Raw genomic sequence first — 17,881 nt, forward strand, 5'->3', positions numbered from 1 at the left:
ATAAATCTAAAATCAAACTGGAAGATGTAAATATTTCTCAACAGCTCCACAGAATAGACACACACACACACACATACGTTAGTGAAGATGTGGAAAAAAGGCAACAAAAGCAAAAATAGACAAGCAAACAACATAAAACTAAAAAAGCTTCTGCACAGCAAGGAAACCACTATAAAATGTAAAAGACAAGCTAGTGATAGTAGAAAACATTTTTAAATCACATATGGGAAGGAGTTAATATCCAAAATATATAAAGAACTCATACAAATAGCAAAACAAACAACTCAATAATAAATGCGCAGAGGATTTTTTCCAAAGAACATATACAGATGGCCAACAAGTGCATGAAAAGATATTCAACATTACTAATCAATCATGGAGGAAATGTAAATCAAAGCCACAATCAGCTAATACTTCACACTTGTCAGAACGGACAAGAACTAAGTGTGGACCAGGATGTGAAGACAAGGGAAGCCTTGTGCACTGTTACTAGAAATGTAAATTAGTGCAGCCACTATGGAACACTATATGGAAGTGTCACAAAAAAATTTACCATATGATCCAGCAATTTCAACTGTCAATATTTATCCAAAGAGAACAAAAACATTAACTCAAAAAAGTTGTGACTTATGTACTCCAATGTTTACTGCAGAATTATTTACAACAGCCAAGATAGGGAAGCAACCTAAACATCCATCAACAGATGAATGGATGAAGAAGCTACGGTACTTACATGCACATACTATTCAGTAGCTAAAGAAATAGAATGAAATCTTGCCATTTGCAACAACATGGAGAGATCTTGACAACATTGTGCTAAGTGAAGTAAGTCTGAGAAGAGACAAATATTCTATAATCTCATTTACATGCAGGATTTAAAAAACCAAAAAAACGCCAAGCTCACGAAAACAGAGTGGTGGTTGGTGATAGGGGTAGGATGGGCAAAATGGCTCAAGAAGGTCGGTCAAAAGGTACAAACTTCCTGTTGTAACATAAGGAAGTCATAGGGATGTAATGCACAATGATCACAAAAATCCTCATCATAAGAAACAAAATTTTGTAACTACTGAATGTTATAATTTTTTCTAATCTCATGAATGTTAACTATATTTAAGGTAGTGATCCTTTAACAATATATACAATTATCAAACCACTGTTGTATAAAGCTAATATAGTTATTTTATGTCAATTATAACTCAATGAATTCTTTTAAAGACATGTGGCAACTTTGGACAACATGGTCAATAAATTCTCCAGAATGATATGTACACACCACTAGCCAACAACTGCAGAGAGAGAAAAATGGAACTAACTGCAATTAAAAACTTCTCTTTTGACACCATTAAGAGAGATAAAGTGCAAGCCCAGAATGGAAAATATTTATCCAAAATACACAATTAGAAAACAAAAACCAGAAAACTCATTTAAAAAATGGACAAGACATAATTTTATGTTATATATTAAAATGTTTTCAAAAAAAGAAGAGCAGGGCTTCAAATTATGTAGGGCTAGTGTATCTTAAAGTGGATAGAATAATTGTTACATTATTTAATGTTCTTGTGGTCGTTTTTAAGTACTCCAATAATGATGGTTTTAAAAGTAACTTCTGATAATAATCAGACTCAAGTCTGGGAAAGTCCCTTCTTTATGTTTTTTAAAAGATTTATTTATTTATACAAGATTTATTCGAGGGAGGGTGAGAGAATTCACCAGAGCCAGTGCGGGGAGCAGAGGGCGGCAGGAGAGGTCTGCACGGCATGCGGAACCCTCCTCCAGTGGCCGGGGAGCAGCCGGGGATCAAACCGATGCTGCAGAGGCCGCGGGCAGCTTCCCAACCCAGCGCTCAACCGCTGCGCCACCGGGGAGGCCCGAAAGTCCCTTCTTTAATAAGAATTTTAATATCAGATTCAAAATAAAAACACAGGGAAGAAACAGATTTCAAATACATTTCAGTAGCTTACTCCTGTGTCATATATAAAATCACTATTCTTTTTTTTTTTTTTTTTTTTTTTTGGTGGGACCCTCGCCGGAGGCCGGGGAATGAACCGGCGCTGCAGAGGCTGTGGGCAGCCTCACATGCAGCCCAGCACTCAACCGCTGTGCCACCGGGGGAGGCCCTAAAATCACTATTCTTAAGTTAGGCTTGGTAAACTGAGATTATCTACTCCAACAGATGTTCACATTATAAAAGCGCCCAACATGGAAAAAGGAACCACAAACAGTGTGTGATACAAAATACACAGTCGTGTATATTCATTGAAAGAATGAATTTATCAACGCGAATGAATGTTAGCTTAACTCTGGGTAAATTATCATAAATTCTGTGAAGCAGAGACAATTAACATAATTCTTCTGCACTGAGGTAGTAGCAACAAAGTGGTGAGGACAAGAAAGTCAGATTCAATTCACTACTTCAGTAAATGTGGTAGCTGTATGATTTGGGCAGATTAATCTCTTTAGTCTCAGTGTATTAGTTTGCAAAATGGAGAATATAATAGTCACTTGAAAGGCTGGGTATTTAAAATATTTAGCATATCATGTGATAAATAATGTAATAACTAAAACCTGTTAGGTATTCAGAAATGTATTGAGCTTTCAAGGAAATAAAAAATTGAAAAAAAAAATTTCACTGTCTGGAACCCACTGCTTAAATAGGACAATAAAATTATTATAAGGATTAAATGATTTTATATACTTGAAATACTTAAGGTAGTGCCTGCCACATAGTAAAGGCTACAAAGCATTCTCTGCTATAAGGAGTGGTACAGAGCAGACACTGACCACCCACGATCTATTAACCCACCTAAGAAGTACTTTTAAAACAAAAATGCCATCAATTTAATAATAAATCTATCCACAACGCCATTATTTCCTTCATTACCATTTGCCAGACACCACATGTAGCTATTCACTTTCGGTTTCAAACTGGTATGAGACTTCAGAGTTGAAAGAGCGCTAAAATTTAAAATAACCAACACATCCTTAACTAGATCCTACAGAGGCCAAGGCAATCCAGGAAAAAAGTATGCTGTGTGGTGAAGAAAGCAGGCACAGAGGGCGCAGGTCTGTCAACTTTGACTACACTCCAAGGGGTCTATAACCCCTAAAAAGATAGTAAGAGCATTTACCCAATAAACTTATTTTAAAAATAGGAAAAAAGAATTTTACCTAGAGGTAAAATGACTTAACCAAATTAATGACAAAGCAGGAGCTAAAGCTGAGTCTACTGATCATTAAGTATTTTTCTTATAACTTTAAACTTGCAATCCCTTTATGTAAAAGTTTCACTTCCTTTATTACGTGAACAAATAAGTATGTACTCTATTTCTGATGGCACCTCAGGCCTTCTGCATGCTGGGCAGTGTGAACACTGAATAAACACTTGCTTCCCTAAACTCAAAGTCTTGAGCTGCTGCTACCTCTTCACTGCACATACACACAGACATAGTAATCAAGGTGGTTCTGGTTCTATTAATTTATCTGAAACAAGAACTGTTATGAAAGGCAAGGAAGAAATCCTGATTATCAAGCTTAACATTCTTCCTATTTACAGTATTCACTATGTACTGGTTTTATTTTACGTAAAGGTCTAGTATTTGGCTTTTGACCTAGCCATATAAAGATGCCAAAGGTATTGTACTACCACTAATGTAAAAACTAGAGGTCTCCCTGGTGGCCAAGGGGTTAAGTCTCAGTGTTATTACCACTATGGCCTGAGTTGGATCCAAGGACAGGGAGATAACCCACATGGCACAGCAGACCTCTCCTGTCTCTCCTGCTGCTCCCCTCAGCAGTGTATTTCAGTCAGTCTGCCTGTTCTGTTCCCCACTCTGTCTCTGGTGAATCCTCTCACACCCCACACCTCCGACCTAAACCCCAGTTCTTGTATGCATAAATAAAAAATAATAGTAAATAAATCACACACACATGGGGGAACCGATCTTGACCAGATTTTTCTTGGAAAAGCAGAGTCAGTAAAAGTACTGCTAACTTGTGAGGTTTGATGATAGGCTAAAAGCCACTGAATCCTGTTTTCCTTAAAAATGTCATTTTGAAAACAGGTAAGGTACCAAGAGACTCTCAAAAGCAACCTATCTGTGCTCTCCTAGATTATAGCTATTTTTAAACTTCTCTAAATTTGCAATATAGAATATTGTAAAGAATTTTTTTAATCTAAAAACATCAAAATTTATAGGAGAAAATACACACTCACAAATTCCACAATCTTATGTTCTCACCCTCTCTTCTGACCTCCAAGGACACACAAATCCTTGGTAGTTTCAGCAAACAGCTTTACATTACTTCTCTCAACTCTGTCTTGCCATCTATTACTCTTGGTAATTATAACATTCTTCTTACATTCTAACAATGACCTATCTGATACACCCTTTACAAATGTCTAAACTCATTGCCCATTTTTATGAAGAATCCCTTTACCCACATACTGATAAGGGCAAACCTTGAACTTCATCATTGAAAGTCACTCAGTTATCACTGGCATTGAAGATCTTTTTCCTCCAGCTTTATTTACTACACTCTTTAACCAACACAATTCTCTTGCTGGATCTCTAGATCTACTGATCCATTCATTACACTCAGTACTATTTTCTGGCACCTTATGATTCATTTGTCTACTTACTAAACAGCATAATCAACCACTTTAACAAATGCTATTATCTTAGAATTCACCCTCATAGCCAATAAAACAAATACAGTGAATATTCCTAATTTTGAACATTCTTCTCTGAGACTGCTAAATACTTGTGAAAAAGTACATACTCTGCACACTGTATAAAATTTGTGTAATTCCTTTAATTTTCCTCCTAACAACTACATATGACCCATTTACGTACACACAGTTGACCCCAACATAAAGGGTAATTCCAAACTTTCCCCCTCTATTAGTTTCCTATTGTTGCTGAACAAATTACCACAAATTCAGTAGTTTATTTATTCTCTCTTACAGTTTTAGAGTTCAGAAGACTGAATTAGTTCCACTGGGCTAAAGTAAAGATGCTGGCAGGACTGGCTCCTTCTACTAACTCTGAGAGGGGCATCTAGTTCCTTGCCTTTTTCAGTTTCTAGTAGCCAGCTGTACTCCTTGGACTACAGTCTCTTTTCCATCTTCCAAGCCTATCATTCCAATCTCTTCCACTGTCATCATATTGCCTTCTCTCATGACTCTGATTCTACTTGGACTGTTATTAGACCATGTGATTACACTGGGCCCATCAGGATAGCCTAGGACAACCTCCTCATCTTAAGACCCTTAATCACACTCACAAAGTTCTTTTATCATATATGGTTAACAACTGTAGGTTCTAGAGATTAGTCATGACTTACTTGGGGGCCATTATTCAGGCTACCATACTCCTTAGCACCTCACATGCCACTGCCACCTTAAGTTGATGGTCTTGCCTTCTACTTTACTAGGAGACTAAGAACATCAGAGGAGATGTTCCTCACTTCCTCTCTTCTCACAGTTGCTGTTAGTACCCAACTCACCTCTTTACCTATCCTTGATGACTTTCCAACTAGCAAAGAAGCAGTGACCCTTTTTTGCTGGGTTACATCTCTCACCATGCCTTTGAATCTACAACATTTAATCTTTAAGGATAACCTGCAATTTTTTTTTTTTTTGCTGTTTGTGTAAATGACTGGAAATACAGACAAATTCAAGTAAAACCATGTAAATATATATCCAAAATTGCCCCACAGCTTTATGCAGACAATCTCTGTATCTTCTATTAACCCTACATATCATACAGGAAATACACTTCTATTTCCCTTAGCATCAATTCTAATGGCTCACAAGTGACCTACAGAATACCATGCATAAATTGAAGTACTCGAGTTAAATTAAATACTCAAATCTTTTCCTAAGTATTAATCTTTTAAACCACAACTAAAAATTAAATTTATACTAATCAGTCCTATGCCAATTCTAAAAGCTCACATGTTAACATGTCAGAAAAGAATGGCTTACAAACAACAAATTTAAGTAAAGCAGATTACAAACTCTAATAGACATCTTCAGGGGCTAAACAAGTAAACCAAGTCTCAAACATTAGGATGGGAAGAATGGCAGAAACTAGCGGTCACATGTTCAATAAAGACATGTACATTTTCTTTGAAATACTCAACCTGCCAAACCACAAAGTTACATGAGACAAACTGTGACCAATGGCTGCCTCATGTAATCTTTGACTTCATTTTCACTTTTAAGAGTCACTGTGTCCCATGGTCTCTCTACACTGAGGTTTGTGTGTCACATTTTAGAGACCTCCTTGTCAGAGTAAAAGTGAGCCAGCTAAGCAGGCAGTAAGTAGATAGACATCTCTCCACCCTCCCTGAGTCTGAGATCTAAAATCCCAACTAACCAAGCCAGTGCCCATAGAAAGAGAGGCTCGCTGAGGGGATAACCAGTACGCCCCAGGTACATGCCCTATTTAGCAGGTATAGTGAGCTGAGAAATCTGGGAAGGATTAATCTTTAAAGAGAGTATAATATAGATAGCAAGAGGAAAAGCTTTTCTTGATTTCTGGAAAATTAAAGCACTTCCTTATTTGACTGAAATATTGCTTCCATATGTACAAACAATTGTCAAAATAATTCTGTACACTTTATTCCTGCACAGTTTAATGTACACAAATTTTACCTTAATTCTAAGAAGCACTTATTTATTTAATTAGCAGAAAAAGACTACACATAAGAAGACTAAGAGAACAAGAATGTAAGAAGTAAAAGAATTCTATCTCTAGATAGTGAAGGTATTTTTACAAACACTAGTTTCTTCCTGAAACTAAAATATCATTTTTTAAAATCTGTGTTAATTTGATCGAGATCTGTCTGAGTGCCTAGTTTGTGCAAGGAGCTGCGCTAGGTGTTGGAGACACAACAGTGACCACCATTCTGGCAAAGTTCAATTTAGTGGAGAAAGGAGACACTAAATAGTTGTTAATTACAATAAATGCTACAAAGGAATAGTACAGATACACTGAGAGCAACTGCAGCCGGTGGGCAGTACAAAGCACTCATCAGGGCAAGTTTACCAGGCAGTCAAACTTCACACTTAAAGGATAAGTAGGAGCAAGTTACAAAAGAGAGGAAAGATTCTAGAAACATTTGCAGAGGATGTATTAAGATTCCAAGATAAGATATAAGGATTTCAGCAAGGCAGTAACATGAACAGGTGCTTTAAAATAATAAAGCTGGCAACAGGGAAAAGAGATTAGAGAGAAGTGTGAGTGTTATAAGACCAGTTACTGAACACGCTGACAGAAATGGGATAGCAGATATGAAAACTGAGGAATTGCAGATCCCGATGATAGATGATGCAGGGAGAGAAAGGGAGAAGAAACAAACTAGAATAATGCTCAGGTTTCTGGCATGAACAAATGGAATGACAGTGATTATGAGTTCATTTGGAAGGTTTGAAGTAGTACTCAGATAATGAAAGGAATCATCAACTAGACAAATGAATATACAAGCCTGACTCTCAGAGAATGAGGCTGGAGATGTAATTTAGGAATCATCTGCATGAAAGCACAGAATGAAGCTATAGTAGTAAATGAGCTGTATACTGGGACCAAAAAAAAAAAAGTCAACGACTAAGCCCCAGGAATGCTTCAATTTAGGAGCAGAGGAGGAGGAAAAGTGGTTAAGAAGGAATAGTCAAAAACGTAGGAGGCATACCAAGGGAGTGCTTTGTCACAAAAATTAAGGACCCACACATTAGAAGAAAAACAGCAAACTGTCAGAGGCTGCTGAAGAGAGAGAGGATGAGGACTCTCAAGTGATTTTTGCCTTCAAAATGCAAGGATTACCATGGTCCTAATGATAAGAGTAAATCTTAGTAGAATAGTTGGAGAAGCTTAACCAGAACATAGTCAAAGTGAAAGATGAAAAGAGAAACCAAGTGCCAAAGCTTCTTATGAAGTATCTACTTGTGAATGACAATGAGAGACCTGGGGAGGCAGTGCAGGAATACAACAGAAAATTTAGTGGTATTTTATTTTGACAGTGTAAGTAGCCTGAAAGTGTGTAATGCTGATTAGTATGACCCAGTAGAAAGGCAGAACCTGAACAGACTTCAGGTTTTTGACAGGGTAGAAAAGGAAGTGATCCCCAGCATGGTAGAGAGAACCGGCAATTCACAAAAGGATACACTGCTCTTCATGAAAGCAGAATGGAAAATGATAAACACAAAAAGGTTTAGAAAATATAAGTAAATCTGGAGGTTCAGTGGGAAGAAATGAACAGTTTCTGCCTGATGCTTTTCTCTAATAAGCAGATGGCAAGATCATTTATTATGAGCAGGGTAGATCAGTGGAGATGCTGAAGTTTTGAAGGAAGGAAAGTTTCAAAGTCGTGCAATGTCCGACTAGAGAAAGTGTGAGACTGCTGAGAAGTGTGGAGGACTGTAGGTCTGAGACAGAGAAATACAGTGGCGTTGATCTACAGTGATCTGCAAAACATGGGGTTTCTGCCACCAGAGAAGAGGAAAGGTAAGTTGCAGAGTTCATCCAAAGTAAGTGGCACTACCAAAATAAGTCTGATGAAAGGATGAAGGGACAAGAAACATGTATATTTCTTTATTGAGCACATTACTACGGGCCAGGCCCTGGAAGTGCTCTACATGAATAGCTCTTGACATCTCATGGCTAATATACACAACTGTTAAAATATTATATTCATTTTATAAATGAGAAAGCTGAGAAATAAACTATTTGGTTTCTGGTCAATGGTCACTTAAGAGCCAGAATCCAAGACTTGAAATTCTCTTTCTCTCATACACACACACACACACACACACGAAAAACTTAAATCATTTTTGTTTAAAAACATGATACAAGGATGTGTGTATAATTTACAAATACTTCTTTTATCAACTGAACAGACCATGAAATTACTTGAAAAGTAGTATTATATCTTAGCATTAAACAGCATTAGAATTTAAAGACGCACCAAATCTAGAACTTAAGAGAAAAGCAGTAAGCTAACTTATTTCCCAGATATTATATGCTTTCCCATGCTATCTTATCTACCTCAAAATGTCAACACAAGATGAGTGCCTTTTATCAAGTTCCTGAAACATGAAATAACATCTCCCCGTCCTCTTGCCAGCAAGTCCTACCAAACCATGGGTAATAAGCCTGGATGAATTAACTCAGCAAAACAAACAAACAAAATAAAAAATCCCAGCTGTTTGCTCTCATTGGAAATTGTTTCCAGACAATTGCTTCATTCTATTAAATAATAAAAAAAAAAAGGAAAGCACATCCCATTACACTATAGTTAAAAATCAAAAGTAAAGAAACTACAAAAATTGAAATGTGTAAAACCTTAGAAGAAAATTATGTCCATTTTCCAAAGATAAACTCTGAAGCAACAAGTCATTAGATTTGATAATTTTGCAGGGACACAGCAATTATGCTTGATGAATCTAGTTGTACTCTATAACCATACTTAAGTTATTTTAAAAAACAAAAACTGGCTGCTCAATCTCCAGAAAGCTATTGTACATCTTAGTTCAAGTTTCCCAAACTTTCTTGAAGATTTTTTTTTGACTTTAAAAATAAAAAAAAAGGTATAGTAAGAAAATGGAACACATGTATCTGAAGACTATGTATACGACAAGTATTTACTGAGGGCTGAGAGATGGTAACTGTTATCAAAATATAATTATTCTACAAAGTATATTGACATAAAATCCCCATCACGGAAGATACAGACATTAGGTTTTACAAACTTTTAAGAAAATATTCTCTCATGTTGTCATTCAAACACCCTTACTCAAGAAGTGAAATGAAGTAATAAGTTTTTTCAATATTTCCTGTTTTCAATATTTGAAGCAAAGTACTAGGTATTGAGAAAAAGAAAACTATCTTTCCACTTCAGCATTCCATTCTAACCATCCAGTAAGTATACAAACAAGATTTTACTCATACAGTGGATTGGCCCTTGCAAACAAAATATTCTTTAAAAAAAAAAAAAAGGGCAACTCTCACACCGACCACTGACATGTACTGTCCAACTAAATATATGAAAAGAATTGAATTTTAAAATGCCCAACTCTGAAAAGGAAAATGACGGCAAATCTCTACTTACCATATACATCAGTATGTCTCTAATCATCACCATAGCTGTTTGATGATCATTCCAAGCTTGATTTAGCGTCTGAAGAAAGTTGTTATTCAATGAATTTAGTACATCTTCTCGCACCTATTAACAGAAGAATTCATTACAATTTGTTTATATACATACAAATACACACTACACACACGTAGGTACTCATATACACATGCACATATCTGTTCAATAAAATGGAATCTTTAATTTTAAATCAAATAAATGTTACAGGCCAGTAAAAATATTTTAAGCTAAGATATATCCCATATGCAGATGACTACCTAACATAGTATGCATAGTCCAGACCTGACTCTTGACATCCAGAATCATAAAACAACCTCCTGGGCATTTTTTGACTCTTTAATGACTTAACAATAGTCAGAATAAAATCCAAAGTACGTAATAATGAACTACAAGGCCATATAGAACTGGCCCTACACTAGTGGCTCCAACTGAATTTCCTACTACACACTGACTTCCCCATCTTTGAAGAATGACCAAGACCAAGAACACTGATTCTGGTGGAGTCAAACTACCTGGACTCAAGGTAGTTTGAGCCCAGACTAGCTATGGGACCTTGGGAAAATTATTTAACTCCATGCTTCAGTTTTTTAATATGTGAAGTAATATTCATTTTGTAGGCCTGTTTTTATACTAACACTTAGAACAATGTCTGGCACTCAGAAGACAAGAATAAATTCCTAATTTAGTTCACTTTGGCTGCACTGGAGTTGCATACAGTAAATGTAAAATGTACATTTTTTCTGCCTCAAGTCTTATATTGGGTTGTCGGAAAAGTCATGGTGCATTTTTGCTTGAAAAACATTAAAAAAGTCATAACTTTACCAATGACCCAATAGCTCATTCCCACCAAACTCTGCCCAAGTTCCATCTCCACAGAAGTCTTCCCTGACCATCCTACTCAATGTCTATCTCTCCACTACTTTCCCCTACACCATATTCCCCCCCTAGTACTCATGCCTATCCCATTCTGTATTACACACTTGTTTTTTCTCCCACTAAAATGTAAACTCCTTGGCAGCAAGGATGCTATCTTTTCCATGTATACGTCTACACGTGGAACAACACCTGGCATAAATAAGACTCTTCATTTCATCCCCACCCTCCAACATGGTAAGCTCTTTCAGGATTTGCCTATGTACACAAAGGTATCTTCAGTCTGAAATGCCTTAGTAATACAATCCTGGTAAGACTACCCAGACATCAAGTACGCCTTTCAACAGTCCACAAGCATGCTGTCATCTTCCCCAAAAAGAAGTTACTGATCACTAGGCCTTTCTGCTATGCTATCAGCCCAAGGAAAGATTATATGACTGAAAAACAGAATCGGAGCCTGAGTCTAGCATATTCATGAAGTAGTGTATTTGTCCTTTCAGTTCATACATCACTTTGGGACTATACTGCCAACCCCCACAGGTATTCAAATCCAACCAATCCTCCCGGGATCTAGCTCTATTCTCAGTTACTTTAGCTTACACACAAAGTTTCTAGCTCCAAACATCCCTTACACCACAGATATTGATATGATAGCTAAACTTTTTTTTTCAAGCTGGGGAGACGCTAAAGTCATGGTACTTTTTGAGAAAGTACTTAATTCGTGTTGGGATATACAGATATTATAAACATGCAAATACAAACATATGCAAATAAAATGCCATTGCATACTAGAGCCAGTATAAACAAGTAGCTGCAAATGCCAGACATTGAAAGAAAATACATACAATGTATTTCGTGTACCCAAAATACAGGAGAGTAAGTTCAAATTGAGAAAGCTAGATCTAATTTTTTCTTTCTTATTAGTGGAAAAGAGGCCATTAAGCAATTTTTAGTAATGGACAGTACATCTATTCTAGTAAACACATGAGATCAAAGGTATTACTTTCTACCAAGATAATCTGGCATTTTATATTAACTTTTTAATTCATAAGACTAAGCGGCTGCTTTCAAGATGCATAACCCAAAAACTGTTCCGTAAACATATTGACTACAACAAAAGCAATAAACATCCATGTTGGTTAAGCTAACAATATTATGTCAAAGAAATACTTTCACAGAAAGTGGATAATAAGCTATTTATTTCAATTCATTAAGTCTAATATTTATCAGATGCAAATTCCCAAAGTAGCTAACACAAAAAAAAAAGACACGGCGCAAGCTGAAGATGTGCCTATTTACAAAATTCTTCACCAACCTTTATATTCTTATTACCAAACCACTAAATCCTAAGCAGCAACTAAAACCATAATACTAGAGAAACTGTAATACATAATAAAAATAAAATTATATATTTCCAACACCAGACTATTCAGCCAATTAATCTTATGGACCTAAGTGAACATCTATATACCCCACTATATACCCACTGCTACAAAATCAAGTTATACGTTATCTCTTAAAGTCACATGATCTTGGAATACAAGTATGTGGTTGGTGTATTTCTGACTGAATAAAAAACTGAATTAAAAAATGTTACAAAGTAAGATGTCTTCTAAAATAATTTATATACTTTAAAACAAAATATATCAAGTATTTGTGTAATATCTATATAGATCTTTCAACTAAGTAAAAATTTGATTAACTAGCACATGTCATAAATGATAAAATTGCTTTATTTGCATTATACTTCAAAAATTACTTTGACAAATCAGTAACAGTAAATTTTACTTAGAAAATAACTATTGGAAGTTACTTTTGCTATATTTATTTTCAAATGATTATACATACACACAGACACGATGACAAAATTAAATGTCTCAGATACACTTGGCTGCCATGTCCTCTTAACTACTCAGATTGCACTAAGCAAAAAATTCTCTCTCTAAAAATTCTCCCAAATGAATCTTTCCAGTCTGATAGAGAGAAATGAAATGGGTATTTGTTCAACTATACAAAATTAGATGGGAAGAATTCATATTCAACCTTTAGGAAGATTAAAACAAGCTTTTTAGAAGTTAGCATATAAAAGAAAATTCATATTTATAAACTAAAGTATTAATCTTTATCTTAAAATATTAATACAACAATACTGAAAATTTGAAAATGGGCCTCCCCTGGTGGCTCAGGCGGTTGAGCACAGCCCTGTGAAGCTGTCCACAGCCTCTGCAGCGTGGGTTCAATCCCGGCTGGCCAGCAAGAATCCCACATGGTGCAGCAGACCTCTCCTGTCTTGCCTGCTGCTCCTCAGCAGTGTGTTTCACTCAGTCTGCCTATTCTGTTCCCCGCTTAGTCTCTGGTGAATTCTCTCACCCTCCCGTGCGTCTGACCTGTATCCCAGTTCTTGTATGTATGAATAAATAAATCTTTAAAAAAAAAAAAAAGAAAATTTGAAAACATGGGGGCAGTGTGTGAGTAGGTAATATTACTCATCTCATACCCAGCACAACCACCAGTAGCTTTTGCACTAACAAGGCAAATGGGAAGGTGTCCTGCTGTAGCAGTGGGACCAGAACCAAAGGAGCCTGCCGATCAAGCACCACCAGCATGATCACTTCAGAAAATTGAAGGTTTCCAGAGGAAGAGGAGTTTGAAGGGTGAGACAAGGAAAAACAAGTAAACTCCTCAAAGAAGTTGATCAGGGCAGACCAATTTTAAAAACTGGAAAAAGACCTGAACCTTTCAATAAAAAGATATCCAGATGGTGAATTAGCACATGAAAAGATATTTAACATAGGATCATTAAGAAGCTGCTAAGTAAAACAATGGAATACCACTTCGCATGCACCAAGACAAAGTCCAAAATACCACCCACCCTAAATGCTGGTGAGGGTATAGAACAACAGGCACTTTCATGTGTTCCTGATATGGTGGGAACGCAAACTGGTATCACCATTTTGGAAGTAAGTTGGCATGTTCTTAAAACTAGACATGCTCTTACTATAAGATCCGGCAATCATGCCCCTTGGTATAAATACCAAAGGAATTTCCACACAATACCCTACACAGACATTTACAGCAGATTTAATCGTAACTGCCAAACTTGGAAGAAACCAAGTTACCCTTCAATTGGGGAACAGATCCAGTGGCACATGATGGCAATGGAATATTATTTAGAACTAAAAAAGAAATGAGCTATCAAAGCTACAGAACCTTAAGTGCGTATTACCAAGTGAAGAGAAGCCAATCTGAAACGGCTATATACTATGGGATTCCAACTATATCACACTCCAAGAAAGACAAAGATCAGTGGAAAGATCAGTGGTTGCCAGGGCTTAGGGTGGAGAGATGAAAAGAGAGCACAGAGGATTTCCAGCTAAGTGAAACTATTCTGTATGACACTACACTGATGGGACAGAATGTACCATACCAAGAGAATCCTAATTCAGCTATGGACTTAGGGTGCTACTGATGTGTAGTTCCAAAACCCTCATGGAATAAGAGTAACTGACCCTGGGCTAATAGCTCTTGGTTGGCTGGAACAAGGTACATTAATCTGCACAAAACCCCAACACTAACACACAAACATTATTTTTTAATCATTAATTAAAAATTTTTCACTCTGTAATAAATCTCAAAGTCTGGGGCAAAGTTTCAGTCAACCCACCCTAATTAGATATCTAGGTAACAAAAATAAACTCATCAGCTAGAACAAATTATAAATTACAAAGATTTTAACCCTAAAGCTCAATGATACTAGAAATGAGCCATATAATCAATGATGATATGGACTATTGAAAAATAGGGACTTGTTTTTTTTTTAAAAACCTGAAAACTCAGGACAATATTTAATGCAAAAACAGACATCTTTAAAGTGCAGAAATTTGTACTTATTGTCATTGAAATAAAAATCACATGCCAAAAACAGAATGAAGCATTAATAGCATGGGGCATGTACTAAAACATTAAAAAGTATCACAAAAGTGTATGATTGTAAATGTGCCCTCCTAGAAAGTGTATTGTCATTTACCCAGGAGCTAAAACAAATTAGTATTTGCAGACAACTGCCCATAGCAGTTACTAACCAGGACTGTGACCAAGTTACTTTACCCCATCTGGTTGCTCTTACCTATAATATGACTATGGGTAATTAGATCAAAGGCTTCCACCCATGCTCCAATTAGATGCCTTAGTACACCAGAGAGCAGGCTTTGTTTCCCATAATTAAAAATGATTTGTATTGGTTTTGCATCATTCTAGAAGTGGGGGGTTCTATTCATTTAAAATAACTGGGAATCACTGGGTAACTCCCTAAACACTTTTCTGGCTCTGAATTCTAAAACATATTACCTGTTTTATCTGATGAAAACAGTGTATTTATATAAACATGTAATGTTTACCATGGTCACCTAGCAATTAAGTTTTCAAAGTCCTGCATATGTGACCTAGAGCTTTTCATTTTACAATTTTTTCTATGTAAACCCTACTTTTCAAAGGAATACCATTAAAGAATTTTTCTTGAAGCTCTCCAAAGATCTTTCACTTCATCAAATAACAGTGATATGACATAAAATCCATCAATATAAGTGGCTTAATACAAGAAGTGATTATCAATAGGAACCAGTTAAGGAAAACTAGGATCCTCTCCTAATCTGACAAAATAGTTTTTAAAAAGTTCCACAATTTTCCCCTTGTCTCAGAGAATTCCTGATTGAAAGAACAGAACTAGTTTAGCTATTTCTTCGTAATAGTCACATCGAATGAGTAGTGGCAGCACAGAATTAAGAATGCTAACAAATGCAATCTGTCTGAATTCAAATCCCAGCTCCCACACTTAGTCAATGTGTGACTAGTTTATTTCCCTTTTTTTGGTGAATCATCAGTTTTAACACTTTCTATAAAATAGGAATAATAACACCAGTACAAGGAGGTGTGTTATATGGATTGAGATGATATACACAAAATGATTAAAACAGAGGATATACACAATCCACAGTAAATGTCATATAAATATTTGCTATTATATTTTATATATCTGTATTATTATTCACACACTTATTTCAGTCTTTCTTTTCAAAGTGAGGTTCCACAGAGAAATATAATGATCAGGCCCATCACTGGGAGCTTTAGAAATGCAAAATCCGGGCCTCCCTGGTGGTGCAAGGGGTTAAGACACAGCAATATGAAGCTGTGCGCAGCCACTGCAGCTCAAGTTCGATCTCCGCCCACCAGCCAGGGAGCTACCCACATGGCACAGCAGACTTCTCCTGACTCGACCCACTGCTCCCCTCAGCAGTGTATTTCAGTCAATCCACTCTGTCTCTGGTGAATCCTCTCACCCCCCACATCTCTGGCCTGTACCCTGGTTCTTGTATGCATAAATAAATAAATCTTAAAAAAAAAAAAAGAAATGCATAATCCTGGGTCTTATCTCAAATCTATTCAATCAGAATGTGCAAAAATTTTATAAGATATCCAGAAAATTCCTAAGTACCTTAAATTTTGAGAAATGATTTTGTAACAGGGTGGTCCCCAAGAAAAGGGCAAGTGTCAGGTTCCCTGCCCCACCCAAAGGAAGGTAAAGCTGAGCAGGGAGAGAAGCAGCTGCAGAGGAGACTAAGGAAGGAAGGAAGCAGGATGGAGCCAGGAGACCTGGAGGAGGCACAGGGAGCAGAGAGACACGTGAAGAAACTGCGTTTGCCTTTTGGCTGTGGACTGGGTGAAACCAATGTGGGTGAGACCCGTGGGAAGGTGACAATGGCGGTTTTTTATTTCGATTTTGCTCTTTTCCTCCCAGACTTATCTGGTTGTTTCTGATCCTTTTCTGTGGGTCCCCATTGGAAGGTGCTTTAGACTTGGGGCAGGCTTTGGGGTCTTGCTCTGGGGCCAATCCTGCTTGGGTGGGCTTTTACCCACGAGGGGACGGTTCACTTTGGGTGCTTGATTTAGAAACTCTATTCTGTGTCTTTTCTGTATTGTTTACTGATTGTATTAAAGTTTCTTTCCATAAAGTCTTGCATGTTTTGTGTTGATGCAGCAGATGGCAGAACCTATGTAGAACCGGCAAGTTTGGGGGCTCTAAGGTACCCCTCTCCCTGCCCTGTAACACTGTGACCTAAGATACATATACACAGATATGGCCACATATTTCTTTTAAATTCTCAATTTCTACTTGATTCTTGCTTTCCTCTGAATTTCTCCAAAACCAGAAGGAATTTTTACTTCACAGTTTGATGTCTAGGCAATACAGCCTATTATATGTAATGTTCAATATAAATTCAGTGAATATATGCTGCTATCTCTTGTAATACACATAAATAACCACCTTAAAATTTCTTTATTTCAAAGCAAGTTTCTATAACATGAGGTAATTTTAACTTCTATACCTATTTTAAATTTTTAAGAATTCACTAGTAAGATTCCTGAATAATATAAAATTCACTCTCTTTTGATATTTTCTAGATTGACAGCAATGTTCTCATTACTTTCACTCACTTTTAGAATAAAGGTGACAATCGATTAAAGAAATCATATCTGTATCATTAAAACAAAAAATAGCTACTGCATGGAAAAATTCTTATTAAAGTCAGAATATTATTCTGTGAATAAATTTACTAATGTGAGGTGTGGTGACATGCATCTGAAGAGGTGTGATTCTATGCCTCTAAATCACATAGTGTTATGCAAAACACTGTTACTTCAGTTACAAAACAGGAACAAAAGCAAAAACAGCAGTGGTGCCATGAAAAATGGTAGCTTTTGGCCTACTGGCCTACTGGTAGACAGGAACACAGGAATGTACCACAGAAGGACCATATGAATTATCTGTGAAGAGCTCCATTGCCAGTGACTAAGA

At 36.6% G+C, this 17,881-nt stretch overlaps 1 protein-coding gene across 2 annotated transcripts in view; it reads right to left on the minus strand.

Annotated features, from left to right (window-relative positions):
• CUL3 (cullin 3) overlaps positions 1–17,881 on the minus strand; it is a gene marked incomplete at its 5' end in the record, with an annotated part of 91,960 nt that overhangs the window by 42,358 nt on the left and 31,721 nt on the right. For both annotated transcript variants that reach the window (XM_084246898.1, XM_084246897.1), the window contains one exon: positions 10,111–10,224. In XM_084246898.1, coding sequence (XP_084103024.1) covers positions 10,111–10,224 — 114 coding nt within the window. The remainder of the gene's footprint in view (positions 1–10,110; positions 10,225–17,881) is intronic.

The sequence above is a fragment of the Talpa europaea genome (assembly GCF_964194135.1).
Source record: "Talpa europaea genome assembly, chromosome: 1".
In the NCBI taxonomy this organism is placed as follows: Eukaryota; Metazoa; Chordata; class Mammalia; order Eulipotyphla; family Talpidae; genus Talpa; species Talpa europaea.